Source organism: Petromyzon marinus, chromosome 60, assembly GCF_048934315.1.
Source record: "Petromyzon marinus isolate PM22_M1 ecotype Great Lakes invasive population chromosome 60, UKy_Petmar_22M1.pri1.0, whole genome shotgun sequence".
In the NCBI taxonomy this organism is placed as follows: domain Eukaryota; kingdom Metazoa; phylum Chordata; class Hyperoartia; order Petromyzontiformes; family Petromyzontidae; genus Petromyzon; species Petromyzon marinus.
In genome coordinates, this window is record NC_133726.1 from 2,259,039 (window position 1) to 2,276,821 (window position 17,783).

The window sequence follows — 17,783 nt, forward strand, 5'->3', positions numbered from 1 at the left end:
ACGTGTTGTCTATATTTATTTAAAGTTGCGCATTTTGACGTGACGTCACATTTCTCAACCCCCCCTCCCCCCTAGGTGCGTGACGTCATTTATGGACGGTCCCTAGGCTACAATAGACAACAACAATGGGGTGGATGTATCTCCGCCTCTCCTCTGGAGAACAGAACAACACCACCACAGCGGCAGAGGCACCAAAAGTATTCTCACAGAAGGGCACTGGGCTCGCATCTCCGCTCGCGATGGCGACCAGAGAGACGCACAGAGAGCCCTCCTCCCACGTCACAACGCAGCAGGTCACAATGATTCGGTCGGCAGTCCTCCTCCCATCGGCGCGTTGTGTGCGTGCGTGTGGGCTGGAGAAGGAGATCCGGACGAGCTATGAAGCTCTTGTTTTTTGCACAGGTGTCCAGCGGTGCCGCTGATGGGATGTGTCAAAATGTTGAAATTGTTCGTATGTTTGGGGGGGGGGGGGTGGGAGGAGTGGGGGGCAACTCTGGGAAGGCGGGTACTGTAATAAACTTATTCTTCGTTCATGAGGCTATCCACATATGCAAACACGGAGACAATTTCAACCGAGAAGATGGATTCTGACTTAGCAATCATTGGAAGGATTTGATAAACCATTTCGAATCTTAATTGATTGATCACGCTTACGGTGGCTTTCTGACCGCATCCATTAATTTCGTCTCACCCCCTCCTCTTTTCCGAACATAGATGGACTCGTCTATCTGAATAAACTGTCAAATCGCTCTCCGTGGTGCTAACGTTAAAAAATCCCGCCGACTTTTTTCAAATTTTCTTGCTGTGGGTTTCACACGTGATGATGATTGCTTGTGTGAAAATTTAATTGTTTTATATTTTTTATTATTTTATTGTTTCCCTTCGACGTGTCTTTACCGAAAGAACCAAGCATATGAATCCCTGCAGTCACGAAAGCTTTAAATGAAAATGTAAATAAACTTATTTAAAAATCTGAATATTTTTTCGTTTGGAGGAGGAGAAATCCGATGAGCTATGAAGTTTTATTTTATTTCACAGATGTCCAGTAGTGGCACGCGGTAAGAACGTTCCACAAACAAAAACAGCAATAATCCGAGAACACGACAGGAGTGTGCAGAGTACATGAAAGGTGAACACATCACTCCAACGCAGGACCTCCTGCAAGGCCGTAAGCCATGGATGTTTCTCTTGTTCGTGTTTTTGGTTTTTTTGTCGTGGTCGCACCCGATTCAAAAGGCGAATGGCTCACAGGGGCTATACCAAAATAAATAAACTGAAGCTGAAAACTGAGGGGGACGAAATCTTCCAGGGAGGTCTGGGGGGGTCCCCCCCCCAGAAAAAAAATCTAAATTTGAAAACGAATTTCCTGCCATTTTCAGCCTAAAATATTAAAAAATCCACTAACACATAGGATGGACTTTTTAGTTATTTTTTACAACAATGTCTAATAGTGTATTGTATTACATTTCTCTGTTTTTTCTTTTTTACATTTTCTTGTTTCATTGTATGTAATGAGATTATGGATTAATAAAGTACAACCGTAACCACAATCATATACACAAAAATACATTTTATAGAAATATATTGGGGGGGGGACATTTTGAGCATATTTGAATATATATTATAATTACGGCCTTGCCCTCCTGTATACCAAGCGAGGTAGTTAACATCTCCTAGCCACCGTGATGATGATGATGAGAGAGACGCAAACTCCAAATATACAGCAGCAGGCGTCAGGGTCGGGATCTAACTCACGACCTCCTGTGTACCAGGCGAGGTAGTTAACATCTCCTAGCCACCGTGATGATGATGAGAGAGAGAGAGAGAGACACGCAAACTCTAAACATACAGCAGCAGGCGTCACGGTCGGGATCTAACTCACAACCTCCTGTATACCAGGCGAGGTAGTTAACATCTCCTAGCCACCGTGATGATGATGACAGAGACACGCAAACTCCAAATATACAGCAGCAGGCGTCAGGGTCGGGATCGAACCCACGACTTCCTGTAGACCAGGCGAGGTAGTTAACATCTCCTAGCCACCGTGATGATGATGACAGAGAGACACGCAAACTCCAAATATACAGCAGCAGGCGTCGTCAGGGTCAGGATCACAGAGCTCCCTCCGAGATGCCTTCTCTTCCGATGACCTCTCAGTGCAGTACTTCTCCAACACCCTCTTTTCTACCACGTGAGAACAACTTCTTAAGTGCCGCATGACACTTACGAAGTTGATTACATTTCACGAATCATTATTTAATCGGGGGCCGGTCGTGCAATTTGTAATCGGATCGCCGCTGCTTTTTTGCGTGTTTAGTTTGTTGTGTGTGTCCACCCCTTCTCTCCCTGCGCCAGCGATTAGCACTGTTGGATACGTACGGTGCAAAAGAAGTCCAACACCCTCCTGGGTGGGTTTTTGGAATGATGTTTGGTTGGTGGGACGTCAGTTTAAATTACACAATAAAAAAAATAATTACAGAACAATTTTTGTTACACGATAAAAAAAATGTACTTACACGAGAAAAAATAATTACACAATTAAAACAAATTAAATGACACAATAAAATGCCAATTAGAGACAAAACAATATTTAATTACACAATTAAATAATAATAAAAATTACACACAAAAAACGTGTATTACACAGGAATATGTATTACACAATTTTAAAAAATATTTTAATTACACAATTATTCTCATTACGCAATCATTTTTTTCCCCACTATTAAGTGTGGGAATGAGCATCTCCAAGGCGGACGTGAAAACCCTAGCGACACACGTGGCATATTGTCAGACAGAAGAGATTGAGCCCCCAAAACCCACCGCCCACCACCGCCAACGTTGCCTGCAATGAATGCGAAGCGATTGAAAACATCGGCATCTGCTGGTCGCGAGATACAAATTGGTGATGGGCCACAACCTTTATCGAATTGTTGTTGTTCACGTACGACTTGCGACACGCGGAATATTTTCAGACAGAAGTTGATCGGGGTCCACAAATCACCTCCTCCCACCCCCCAAAAAAAGAATAAAACACAGGGCGATTGAAAACAGGCGTATGTCACAACACGAAATTGGCACTGGACCACAATGTTTTTGAGTGACAATTCAAACGCCCACGCACGCATGTGACATTGATACGGACAGCATTGAACCTCTCATTAAAAAAACTGCGCATTGTTATCACGATTGTAATAACCATTCACTGCAGTGTTATTCTGTCACCTGGCGGGATTTTAAGACGCAGCCACAAACGTTTGGCTCTAAACAACAAGAGGCATCAAATAGGTTCGTGTGCATTGATGGACGAACACAAAATGAATTTCATAACGCAGGATTTTCAACAGCTGTCAAACAGAAACGAAGTGTGAAAACAAAGAGCTCAGGGTCTCACTCGCAGACAGAGGGGATTATCCCGCGGGCGTTACGTCACGACAACGGACACGCCCAGGAGGCCTTGGACCTTTGCTTCTGAGTGACTCGAGCACCGTCAAAGCGGCCAGAGGGAGACGCCGGAGATACGGAGACAGAGAGAGACACAGAGAGAGAGACACAGAGAGAGACACAGAGAGAGAGACACGGAGACAGAGAGACACAGACACACAGAGAGAGACACGGACACACAGAGAGAGACACGGACACACAGAGAGAGACACAGACACACAGAGAGACACGGACACAGAGAGAGAGACACAGACACACAGAGAGAGACACAGACACAGAGAGACACACACACAGAGAGACACACACAGAGAGAGACACGGACACACGGAGACAGAGAGAGACACGGAGACTCGAAGAGAGACACAGACAGAGAGAGACACAGACACGAAGAGAAACATAGAAACCGGCAATCAGGTACAGGTGGAAAGGTGGAAAGATACACACGGGTACGTATGTTGTACGCATGTTGTACGCTTTGTGTGCGCATGTTGTACGCATGTTGAACTTCTTTCGCACCGTGCGTACGTCGTGTGTAACCAAGCTAATCGGAGGTGTAGGTGTCGAGACAGAGACACACAGACAAAGATCCCCCATATAGCCTTAAGAGACTGTAGGGGCAAGTGCTGTTAGCGAGCACCTATGAAGGCCGGAACGGTACACGAGGGGGTGGGTGGCCAGCACCACGCCCGACCGCCTTAGTCTCCCTAGTGGCAATGTTTACACACTGCACCAGGTACTCATTTGAGGCTGAGTCGACCTAGGGGAGGCCCGGGACCGGTTCAGATAATCGTCACTGGTGGTGGCCGTGAGCGGGAATCGAACCTGGGTTGCCAGGTTCATAGCGCAGCGTAGCGCTAACCGCTACACTACCGCTCCCCACGCAGAGACACAGAGACACAGACAGAGACACGCAGAGACACAGACACAGACGCAGAGACAGAGACACACAGAGACACAGAGAGACACAGAGACACGCAGAGACACAGAGACACAGAGACACGCAGAGACACAGAGAGACACAGAGACACGCAGAGACACAGACGCAGAGACACAGACACAGAGACACAGACACATAGAGACACAGACGCAGAGACACACAGACACGCAGAGACACAGAGACACGCAGAGACACACAGATACACATGGCCAAATACACAGACACATAGACACAGAGACAGATAGACACACAGAGACGCATAGACACAGAGAGACTCACAGACGCAGAGAGAGAGACACGCAGAGACACACAGAGACACAGATACACATGGCCAAATACATAGAAACACAGACGCAGAGACACGCAGAGACACAGCCACACACAGATACACATGGCCAAATACAGTGACACATAGACAGATAGACACACATAGACACAGGGAGACACACAGACGCAGAGACACACAGACACAGAGACACACAGATACACAGAGGCACACAGATACACAGAGACACGCAGAGACACAGACACACAGACAGAGACACGTAGAGACACAGAGACACACATATACAGAGACACGCAGACAGAGACACACAGACACACGGACAGATACAGAGAGACACACAGACAGACACAGAGACACAGAGACAAACACATAGACACACAGAGACACACACATAGACACACAGAGACACACATAGACACACAGACACAGAGACACACAGACACACACAGAGACACACAGACACACACACATAGACACAGAGATAGAGACACATAGACACAGAGACACACATAGACACATAGACACAGAGATAGAGACACACATAGACACACACAGACACAGAGACATACAGACACACAGAGATAGAGACACATAGACACACATACATACACAGGGACACACATAGACAAACAGACACATAGAAACACAGAGACAAACAGACACACAGAGATAGAGACACATAGACAAACAGACACATAGACACACAGACACACAGACACACAGAGACAAACAGACACAGAGAGAGACACATAGACAAATAGACACACAGACACACAGAGTTAGAGACACACAGACACATATAGCCACATAGACACAGGGATAGAGACACACAGACAAACAGACACATAGACACACAGACACACAGAGATACACAGAGACACACAGAGACAGACTAACGTGTACCACGCGCTGTGGGTCACTTAGACAGACAGACGCGCAGACAGATCGAGGGACACACGGACAGACGTGATGGGCAGACGTGATGTACGTGATGTACAGGCGTGATGGACTAGGCGTGATGAACGTGATGAACGTGAGGGACGTGATGGACGTGATGGCTAGGCGTGATGTACAGGCGTGATGGACTAGGCGTGATGAACGTGATGGACAGGCGTGATGTACAGGCGTGATGGACTAGGCGTGATGAACGTGATGGACGTGATGTACGTGATGGACTAGGCGTGATGGGCGTGATCGACGTGATGGACTGGGCGTGATCGACGTGATGGACTAGGCGTGATGGACGTGATGGACAGGCGTGATGGACAGGCGTGATGGACGTGATGGACAGACATGATGAACGTGATGTACGTGATGGACAGGCATTGATGGACGTGATGGACAGGCGTGATGGACGTGATGTACATGATGTACTAGGCGTGATGGACATGATGGACTAGGCGTGATGGACGTGATTGACAGGACGGATGCATCACGGACCGACGCAGATAGACAAGAGGGTGAGGCAGACGGACAAAGGGAGAGTCGACAGAGACAGAGAGACATGAAGGCACAGACAGACAGACAGACAACGAGGAGAGACAGAGGGGAGGGAAGACGAGAGACAAAGCCCCTGCAGAGAGACAGAGCAGGAGACGCGTGTGAATGCGTGATGATGCCCTTACACGCACACAGACACACGTGTACACACACACAGACACACGTGTACACACACACACACTCCGTAACACACACACAGACACGTGGACACACACACTCTGTAACAAACACACACACGTGTACACACAGACACACGTGTACACACACACAGACACTCTGTAACACACACACAACAACCGCCATTCACCACTAAGTGGCGGTGACGTCACCACGACGCTTGTGCCAGGCTATGTGCACCCTGAGGCCACGTGAAGTGTCGAACGCCTGCTGGCAGGAGGTCACGGGGCAGACCCAGGTGCCACGGGTCGACTGACTGAGATGACTGGCTGATGCACCACCTGTGCCCCCTACTGTGCCAACCTGCTGTGCTTTAGCCACTCGGCGCTCCGCTCGTTGTTGTGAGCGTCGCGCCTCCGCCCTCCGTTGTTGTTGGAGGGCGACTGCCTCCAACTTCCCAGTAGCGTCCTTCACGAGCCTCCTCCACTGAGGCCAATATTGACACCGCAGGTACCAGTCATCGGCAAGTCCACTCAGCTCCACGTCCTCCTGTACCACATCACTCCATCTCTTCTCTAGCCCGTGCCGCGCCCGTTTAGCCCCCTCGATCCGGCCGAACCAAAGCTGTTTCGGCATGCGGTGGCTGGGCATGCGGGCTACATGACCCAGCCATCGCAGCCTTGCCCGCCGGAGGAGCTCACCGATGGGACCTTGCCCAGATATTTCAAGGATTTGTGAGCTCACACAATCCTGTCTGGTTAAACCCAGGATGGATCGTAGGCAAGCCAGCCTAAATGTTTCTGACCGGCGAAGATGTTTCATTAGGGGGGTCCACGTTTCGCAAGCGTAGAGAAGGGAGGGAATGACCGTGGTCGAGAAGACCTGAAGCTTAGTGCGGAGCGACAGACCAGGTAGCTTCCACACAGCGTTATGCAACCGATGAAAAGATATTGCCGCTCGACTGATTCGGAGTGAGAGCTCTGCTGTTAAACTGGAGCCGGTCATAAGCACACTGCCCAGGTATGGGAAACTCTCCACTCGCTCCACAACTGCCCCATCACCGATTGGGAGTTGTGGGGGTGGAGTGTCCGATGGTACAAAATACCCAGGCAGGTGCTTATTTTTGGTGGGGCTGATGATAAGGCCCCACCTCTTAGTGGCACGCTCCAGTCTCAGCAGCAGCGTCTCCAACTCCTCCTCTGAATGAGCAGCTATTACCAAATCACCAGCATACATCACGTGGTTGAGCAATAGGGAGCCATCCCTTGACCGCACCCGGGCATCGATCAGCCTTCCATTATATCTGTACCATATGGAGATTCCCCCGGTATAGCTATTGAAGGCTTCACGAACTACGTGGTCAAAATAGATGTTAAATAATGCGGGAGCCAGAGGACATCCCTGTCGCACCCCAAGGTGTACAGGGAATGGCTCTGACTCCCGGCCACGTAGTTTTACCCGGGCCCGCTCACCATCGTGAAGGTCCTGAATGATCGTGAGCAGAGGGTCAGGTATTCCCAAAGCACGAAGAACAACCCAGAGCCCAGGCCTACTGATGGTATCATAGGCCTTGACCAGGTCAATAAAGCAGAGATGTAGGTCTTGTTGGAATTCACTACACCTCTGCTGTAGCAGACGGACAGAAAATATGGCATCTGTGCAGGACCGCCCTTTCCTGAAACCGCATTGGGGTTCCGCAAGCCTCTCCTCAGCGTGCCTGGCAAGGCGATGCTGAATAATCCTTGCCAGGACCTTTCCCGGCACACTGAGGAGTGAAATGCACCTGTAGTTGTTACAGTCTGTGCGGTCCCCCTTCTTAAAAAGGGGGACCACCAGGGCATCCTTCCAATTCTGCAGAACCCGTCCAGTGGTCCAGACTGTTGTTATGATGTCATATAGGGCATTCTGTGCACAAACGCCACCCTCCCTCAGCATTTCGCTTGGGAGATCATCTCTGCCCACTGCCTTTCCTGGTCTCAGACTCCGGATCGCCTTCAGTACTTCCTCAACAGATGGCACCTCAGCCAGCCACTCACATGGGGTGACTTCTTCCAATATTTGAGGCACCGCAGCCTCAGCAGGGTCATCCTCACTTTGTGCCACGATGTTTTCCTGGCTGAGGGATTTTCCCTCCCCCAGGACCTCACAGAAATGCTCAGCAAATCTGCAAACCTGTTCCTGGGGTCGGAGATTGGATCACCGTTTTTTCCCCTAATGATGGTAATAGGTGTGGCGCTGCAGGTTACTTTTTTGATGGAGTTAAATAGAGATTTGTGATCACGGGCCACTGAGGTAGACTCCATCTCCTCAGCAACCCGCGACCACCCATCCTTGCAGTGCCTCACGGCTCTCCGAACCTCCGAGCGAAGGCTGCGGTAAGCCTCCTCATTCTCTGATGTGGGATTCTGTAGCCGATGACAGCGGACCTGTCGCTTTTTCTCAACCATCCTGAATGCCTCCTTTGTCAGCCAGGGTCTCTGGGGAGGTCTGGACCGCGTACCCAAAGCAGCCATTGCAGCTGCATGAGTCACAGTCCTAAACCTCGCCCATTTACCCTCGACATCAGGAGGAGTCGTGGACGATGCCAATCCCAGCCGCAAGCGATGATGAAATTCTCGCTTGCAACTTTCATCAGATAACTGAGACCAGGCCACTTTAGGTTGGAATGGGGTCCTGGGTGTACACCCACCACCGGAGTGGAATAATGGCAGGTGCATCTTACAGATGACTAGTCAATGGTCAGAGGGCAGATCAGCTCCACGGTAGTTCCTGGTGTCAAGGACATGGGCTTGCATCCGCTGGTCCGTCACTATGTAGTCCAGCAGATGTTCTTGCTTGGACCCGGCATGCATCCATGATGTTGTGTGGATGCGCCGATGCCAGAACAGCGTGTTGGTAATTACAAGCCCATGGGCTGCACAATAATCTAGCAGCCTCCTACCGTTGTTATTGAGCTGATCTGGCCCATGCCCTCCAATCACTCCAGACCAGGTGCCAGCATCATGACCAACTCGGGCATTGAAGTCACCCAACATGATGACTCTGTCCCGAGGGGCCACTTTAGCCAGCACCTGTGACAGGAGGTCATAGAAGGCATCTGACTCATCGGCTTTGCCTGCATCCCTCCACGGATGTTCATCTTCGGTGGGGGCATAAGTAACCACGACCACCATTCCTCGCCTCCAGTTGATGGGAAGGGGAGCCCAAAGTAGCCTGGGGCTTACAGCTTCCCACACCTCACCGCCACGCTCCCACGCCCCCTTCATTCTTTTGTTCAAAAGAAGAGCCAAACCCTGTTGTTTGGAAGTCTGTTGCCCCGAGTAGAGGACTGTCCACCCCTCATGGTGGCAGGAGCCAGAACCGGTCCACCGGACCTCCTGAATGCCACATAGATCCAGGCGGTACCGGTCCAGCTCCCGACAGAGGAGTGGCAGCCTCTCCTCCGCAGTGAGCGTTCGAACATTCCACGTAGCCACCCGTAGTGGTTTTTCGTTGTTTCTAGAGGAGCCCCGAGGGTAGATATTCAATCTCCTGGCTCCGCCAATTGGGGTTTGGCCAGGAGACGTCATAGACGCCTGGCCCCCCGGGGCCTCCGGCACAAGCTTATTAGTTATATACTTAATTCGCGGTTTAGTGGTAATTAATTGAAGGTGGAGGTGTTACCAGCCCCTCGCACCCGTCCAGAGCCCCCGTTTAGCCCCACACACACTTAGACACACACATGCAGTTAGACACACAAGCACTTAGACACACACACTTAGACATACACGCACACTTAGACACACACACTTAGACACACACATGCAGTTAGACACATGCACTTAGACACACACACTTAGACACACACACACTTAGACACACACACTTAGACACACACATGCAGTTAGACAATCTACATAGACACACACACTTAGACACACACGCAGTTAGACACACATGCACTTAGACACACACATACACTTAGACACACACACTTAGACACACACATGCAGTTAGACACATGCACTTAGACACACACGAAAAAAGATCCCCCATATAGCCTTAACAGACTGTAGGGGCAAGTGCTGTTAGCGAGCACCTATGAAGGCCGGAACGGTACACGAGGGGGTGGGTGGCCAGCACCACGCCCGACCGCCTTTGTCTCCCTTGTGACGATGTTTACACACCGCACCAGGTACTCATTTGAGGCTGAGTCGACCTAGGGGAGGCCCGGGACCGGTTCAGATAATCGTCACCGGTGTTGGCCGTGAGCGGGAATCGAACCCAGGTCGCCAGGTTCATAGCGCAGTGCGCTAACCGCTACACTATCGCTCCCCACTTAGACACACACATGCACGTAGACACACACACTTAGACACATGCACTTAGACACACACATGCACTTAGACACACACATGCACTTAGATACACACATGCACTTAGACACACACATGTACTTAGACACACATACACTTAGACACACACATGTACTTAGACACACACATTCACTTAGACACACACATGCACTTAGACACACATGCACTTAGACACACGCACTTAGACACACGCACTCACACGCACTTAGACACACGCACTTAGACACACACACGCACTTAGACACACACACGCACTTAGACACACGCACTTAGACACACGCACTTAGACACCACGGGTGTTTGAAGAGTGAATCCACAACATTTAGAATTTGAGTTAGTACGACGTTTCATCAGCCTGCCACTCCCAGCCCCGCCCACTTCTCCCCCCACCTCTAAACGATCTCGCACCCCCCTCTCTATCTCTCCCCCCCTTGCTCCTCCCCCTCTCTTACCTCTATAGCCTCTTGTCACGGGGAAGCCCTTTTGCCCACTTCAGCAATTGTTTCTTGCTGTGGTTGTCCTACCTGATGACGGACGCCCGTGGTGTTACCCCCGAAACGTTGATTTTTTTAATGATTTTCCTACAGGCAAGGCAAGTGGCGAGTGTGTGCGTGAGCGCGCGAGAGTGAGTATGCGTGAGTGCCCGTGAGTGTGTGAGTGTCTGAGTGTGCGTGCGTGAGTGCGCGTGAGTGCGCGTGAGTGAGTGTGTGTGAGTGTGCGTGAGTGCGTGTGTGAGTGTGCGTGAGTGCGTGTGTGAGTGTGCGTGAGTGTGCGTGAGTGTGCGTGAGTGAGTGAGAGTGTGCGTGAGTGAGAGTGTGTGAGTGTGTGAGTGTGCGTAACTGAGAGTGTGTGAGTGTGTGTGAGTGAGTGTGTGAGTGTGCGTGAGTGTGTGAGTGTGCGTGAGTGAGTGCGTGTGAGTGTGCGTGAGTGAGCGTGCGTGAGTGCGTGAGTGCGCGCGAGGCCTCGGCGGTGTCTCTCCGGCGATGTCGTCGCTGTTGTCCGACCGCGGACGCCGCTGCAGCGCCCGCGGCCACACTCGTTCCGTGCTGGCTGCGCTCGACGCACAGCGCCACGCCGCCTCCACCGCCTCCGCCTCCACCGCCACCGCCGCCTCCGCCGCCGCCTTCTCGGCGTCTCTGTGCGACGTGCGACTCCGCGCCGGCGCCCGCAGTTTCCCGGCTCACCGCGCCGTCCTCGCCGCCTGCAGCGACTACTTCAGGGTATGGCGGCGGCGGCGGCGGCGGCCCGGCGGGGCAGGAAGGGCAGAGAGACGCCGGAGAGAGACGCTGGGGAGAGACGCCGGAGAGAGACGCTGGGGAGAGACGCCGGAGAGAGACGCCGGAGAGAGAGACGCCGGACAGAGACGCCGGACAGAGACGCCGGAGAGAGACGCCGGAGAGAGACGCCGGAGAGAGATGCCGGGGAGAGAGACGCGGCGCACGACTTGAGCTGTCTTGGCGCTGTAGGACAGAGAGAGAGAGTGGTTAACAGCAAGCGAGGAAATGTGGGGTGGACGCAGCTACTACTACTACCACCACTAGGGCTATCTGCCAATGGGTGTTGATGATGATGCACTACACAATACACTACACTTATACAATACACTGTACACTACATTATACACTACACTTTACACTACACTATTACACAATACACTGTACACTACATTATACACTACACTATTACACAATACACTGTACACTACATTATACACTATACACTACACTATTACAAAATGCACTGTACACTACATTATACACTACACTATTATACAATACACTCTACACTACATTATACACTCCACTATATACTACACTTATACTATACACTACACTTATACAATACACTGTACACTACATTAAACACTACACTATACACTACACTATTATACAACACACTGTACACTACATACACTACACTATACACTACACTATTATACAATACACTGTACACTACATTATACACTACGCTATTATACAATACATTGTACACTACACTAGACACTACACAATACACTGTACACTACACTAGACACTACACTATTACACAATACACTGTACACTACACTATTATAGAATACACTGTACACTGCACTATACACTACACATTATACAATACACTGTACAATTCACTACACTATTACACAATACACTGTACATTACATTATACACTACTATACAATACACTGTACACTACACTATTATACAATACACTGTACAATACACTATTATACAATACACTGTACACTACACTTATACAATACACTATACACTACACTATTATACAATACACTGCACAATACACCATTATACGATACACTGTACATTACATACCACACTATTATACAATACACTGTACACTACACTATTATACAATACCACTACACTATTATACAATACACTGTACATTATACACTACACTATTACACAATACATTGTACACTACACTATTACACAATACACTGTACATTACATTATACACTACACTTATACAATACACTGTACATTACATTATACACTACATTTATACAATACACTGTACACTTACACTATCATACAATAAACTGTACACTACACTATTATACAATACAATGTACACTTATACAATACACTATACACTACATTATACACTACACTATTATACAATACACTACACTATTATACAATACACTGTACACTATACTATTATACAATACAATATACACTATTATTCAATACACTATTATACACTACACTATACACTACACTACTATACACTACACTACTATACAATACACTACTCTACACTACACTACTACACACTACACTGCTGTACACTACAATACACGACTATGACGTGCACTTCTTGAGCGTATTGGTACAGCAAGACAGAGAGCGAGGAAACTTGCGGCGGACGCCCGCACAACTACGACTGCGTGGGCTGTCTGCCCGTGGGTCGTGATGTGTGAATGTTCAACTTCTCTCGCACCGTACGTAGCCAACCGCGCTAATCGGAGGTGCTGGGGGAAGGACCACAAACTCGAACACAACAACAACAACAAGAAGCAGTTCTAAAGAAATTAGTTTTCAACGTAGTATAGTGGTGTAGTGTATTAGTGTAGTGTATATTAGTGTAGTATGTAGTGTAGAGTAGTGTAGTATGTAGTGTAGAGTAGTGTAGTATGTAGTGTAGTGTAGAGTAGTGTAGTGTGTAGTATGTAGTGTATAGTAGTGTAGTATGTAGTGTAGTGTATAGTAGTGTAGTATGTAGTGTAGAGTAGTGTGTATGTATGTTTAACTCCTTTCGCATCGGAGGTGCGGGGGAAGGACAACAAAACCAAACACAACAACAATAACAAGCAGTTGTAAATAAATTATTTTTGAATCTAGATTAGATGACGACGACGATGATGATTGGTTCCATAGCCTACGTGTTAAACAGGCTGTTAAAGGCCACAGGGATGGATGGAGGGGGCGGACGCAGGAGATGAGGATCTTTGTCTTTGCAGGCGATGTTCAGCATCTCGATGCTGGAGAGCGGAGCCGAGGAGATCTCTCTCAAGGGGATCAGCGCCCTGGGTCTTCAGCACGTGCTCGACTTTGCCTACACGGGGCAGGTGGGCTCGCACCCGGCGCGGTCGGTGGCGGAGCTCACGGAGCGGTCGGTGGCGGAGTTCACGGAGCGATCGGTGGCGGAGTTCACGGAGCGATCGGGGGCGGAGTTCACGGAGCGATCGGGGGCAGAGTTCACGGCGCGATCGGGGGCGGAGTTCACGGAGCGATCGGTGGCGGAGTTCACGGAGCGATCGGTGGCGGAGTTCACGGAGCGATCGGGGGCGGAGTTCACGGAGCGGTCGGTGGCGGAGTTCACGGAGGGGTCGGTGGCGGAGTTCACGGAGCGATCGGTGGCGGAGTTCACGGAGCGATCGGGGGCGGAGTTCACGGAGCGATAAATAATAATGAAAACATTTCCGTGAAAAAGCCTATTACTCGTTGGCTATGTCGGGTGGTGGCGGGTTGAACACATTTATATTCACGTGATCAAACCCAGAAATATTTCATTATTGATAACATTGGTCAGGAAAGCCATATTATTACTAAGTGTTAAACTATGTCTATGGGTCTCTGTGTAAGTCTTTGGGTCTTTGTGTAAGTCTATGGGTCTCTGTGTAAGTCTTTGGGTCTCTGTGTAAGTCTATGGGTCTCTGTGTAAGTCTATGGGTCTCTGTGTTAGTCATTGGGTCTCTGTGTAAGTCTATGGGTCTCTGTGTAAGTCTATGGGTTTCTGTGTAAGTCTATGGGTCTCTGTGTAAGTCTATGGGTCTCTGTGTAAGTCTATGGGTCTCTGTGTAAGTCATTGGGTCTCTGTGTAAGTCTATGGGTCTCTGTGTAAGTCTATGGGTCTCTGTGTTAGTCTATGGGTCTCTGTGTAAGTCTATAGGTCTCTGTGTAAGTCTATGGGTTTCTGTGTAAGTCTATGGGTCTCTGTGTAAGTCTATGGGTCTCTGTGCAAGTCTATGGGTCTCTGTGTAAGTCTATGGGTTTCTGTGTAAGTCTTTGGGTCTCTGTGTAAGTCTATGGGTCTCTGTGTGAGTCATTGGGTCTCTATGTAAGTCTATGGGTCTCTGTGTAAGTCTATGGGTCTCTGTGTAAGTCTATGGGTCTCTGTGTAAGTCTATGGGTCTCTGTGTAAGTCTATGGGTCTCTGTGTAAGTCTATGGGTCTCTGTGTAAGTCTTTGGGTCTCTGTGTAAGTCTATGGGTCTCTGTGTAAGTCTATGGGTCTCTGTGTGAGTCATTGGGTCTCTATGTAATCTATGGGTCTCTGTGTGAGTCATTGGGTCTCTATGTAAGTCTATGGGTCTCTGTGTAAGTCTATGGGTCTCTGTGTAAGTCTACGGGTCTCTGTGTTAGTCTCTGGGTCTCTGTGTAAGTCTATGGGTCTCTGTGTAAGTCTTTGGGTCTCTGTGTAAGTCTATGGGTCTCTGTGTGAGTCATTGGGTCTCTATGTAAGTCTATGGGTCTCTGTGTAAGTCTATGGGTCTCTGTGTAAGTCTATGGGTCTCTGTGTAAGTCTATGGGTCTCTGTGTAAGTCTACGGGTCTCTGTAATTCGATGGGTGTCGAGCTGCAACCACCAACTCACCGCACTTGGCATTGGAGTGTCGTCACAGCGCTCGCTGGCTCGGCGCCCTCCCTGACCTCTCCGCCACTCGGCCTCCTCGCCGGGGTCACGACCGGTCACGGGGGCGGTTGTCTGCGTCTGCAGCGACGGCCACGACATTCCCCCAATGCCGAAACGTCTCCCGCAAGCATTCGCACCGCGCGCCGGACTTCTACCCGCGCCGTGCGTAGCCGACCCAACGACTCGGACGTGGCGGGGGCAAGGCCGACAAAACCAAACGCGGCGGCGTTGGCGTCGCGGCGGCGACGGCGGCGGCGACGGCGGCGGAGGCGGCGAGCAGTTCCAGAGAAACGAGTTGGCCACTCGAGACGGCGATTTGAAAGCGCGTCGGAGCGCCCGGCTCGCTCTCCGAACATCGGCGGGGAAAGAGCGTTCCAGACGGCCGCGGAGCAAGCGCAACCGGGTGCGGGCGTCTTTGCCCGACGGCCGGGCCAGGGGCGGGCGCTGCGAGCGAGGGCGATTCGTACGGCGACGCCTGATGAGGCGCCACGGCGGGATCGTCATCCTGGAGCGCGGCGGATCGCTCGTTTGGGATCACCGGTCCCGGGCCTGCCCTAGGTCGACTCGGCCTCAGATCAGTGCTTGGTGCGGTGTGCAAACATCGCCACTGGGGAGAGAGAGAGGCGGTCTCGGGCGTGGTGCTGGCCACCCGCCGCCTCATGCGCCGTGCCGGCCTTCATAGGCGCTCGCGAACAGCACTTGCCTCAACAACAGTCTGTGTGTGCGTGCGTGCATGTGTTCGCGTGCGTGCGTGTGTACGTGTGTACGTGTGTGCGTGTGTGCGTGTGTGTGTGCGTGTGCATGTGTACGTGTGTTCGCGTGCGTGTGTGCGTGTATGTGCGCGTGCGTGTGTGTGCGTGCGTGCGTGTGTGTGTGCGTGTGTGCGTGTGTACGTGTGTGTGCATGTGTACGTGTGTGCGTGTGTGTGCGTGTATGTGTGCGTGCGCGCGGCCCGGCAGATCGTCCTGGACCCCAAGAACATCCAGGATGTTCTTTCCGCTGCTAACCACCTGCAGTTCCTGGAGATCCTGCAACTCTGCTCAAACTACCTTGCCCAGGTGACGTAGGCTTGCGTGGCAATTTGTAATTGCCCGTGAGGAAGGAAGAGTCACACCCAGGAGCTTGAACAGTGGAATATATCGGCGTTACTGAAACTAAACAGTTTTTTTTTTATTTAACCAGCCAAGACCCACTGAGCTGGTACGCAGCTCTGGGATTCTCATCGCCGTCGTGTGCAAATGTACAGCAGGCAAATACTCTTAAGCACGTGATTCTAAACGTGGAGGGAAACACTGGAGGGGCCGGAGACAAATCCACGCAACCGTTGGGAGAGAGAGAGACACGCAAACTCCAAATATACAGCAGCAGCAGGTGTCAGGGTCGGGATCGAACCCGCGACCTCCTGTGTACCAGGCGAGGTAGTTAACATCTCCTAGCCACCGTGATGATGATGATGAGAGAGACACGCAGACTCCAAATATGCAGCAGCGGGCGTCAGAGTCGGAATCGAACCCGCGACCGCCTGTATACCGGGCGAGGTAGTTAACATCTCCTAGCCACCGTGGCACCTGAAACAGCCATCACGAACCTTGTGTGTGTGTGAGAGAGAGAGAGAGAGACCCAGAGCTGGAGCTTGAACCTCAGATCTCAGCAGTGCTGGCACAGTGTCTCTGGCACGGCCATAATGACCCCCTCCCACCCTTGAGGCAAAGGACATCCAGATTCAACCATTGCCAACTCATCATCATCATCATAATAATTACTGTCGTCATAGCGACATCGATGCCGATACGTCATCGTAATTCGCGAGGGAAAAAAAAATGTGTGTAGTTTAGAGTGCCTGGTTGCTGCTATACATTTCCACGTGATGATGATGGTGGTGGTAATCCCACTTCGTTGAGCTGTCATTCGTGATGGCCAGGTCCCTTCTGAAATTGAGCTACGTAGATGCTCAGTGGGGGCCTTACACCTGGGTAAAATAAC

The 17,783-nt window shown here is 50.4% G+C and overlaps 1 protein-coding gene across 1 annotated transcript in view; it reads left to right on the forward strand.

The window, feature by feature from the left end:
* Positions 1–3,090: 3,090 nt before the first annotated feature.
* The window catches only part of KLHL32 (kelch like family member 32), a 45,150-nt gene continuing 30,457 nt past the window's right edge, over positions 3,091–17,783 (forward strand). Inside the window, exons 1-4 of the mRNA XM_076053256.1 lie at positions 3,091–3,890; positions 11,227–11,859; positions 14,127–14,234; positions 16,760–16,858. Of these exons, the coding sequence (XP_075909371.1) occupies positions 11,623–11,859; positions 14,127–14,234; positions 16,760–16,858 (444 nt within the window). The 5' untranslated portion in view covers positions 3,091–3,890; positions 11,227–11,622. The remainder of the gene's footprint in view (positions 3,891–11,226; positions 11,860–14,126; positions 14,235–16,759; positions 16,859–17,783) is intronic.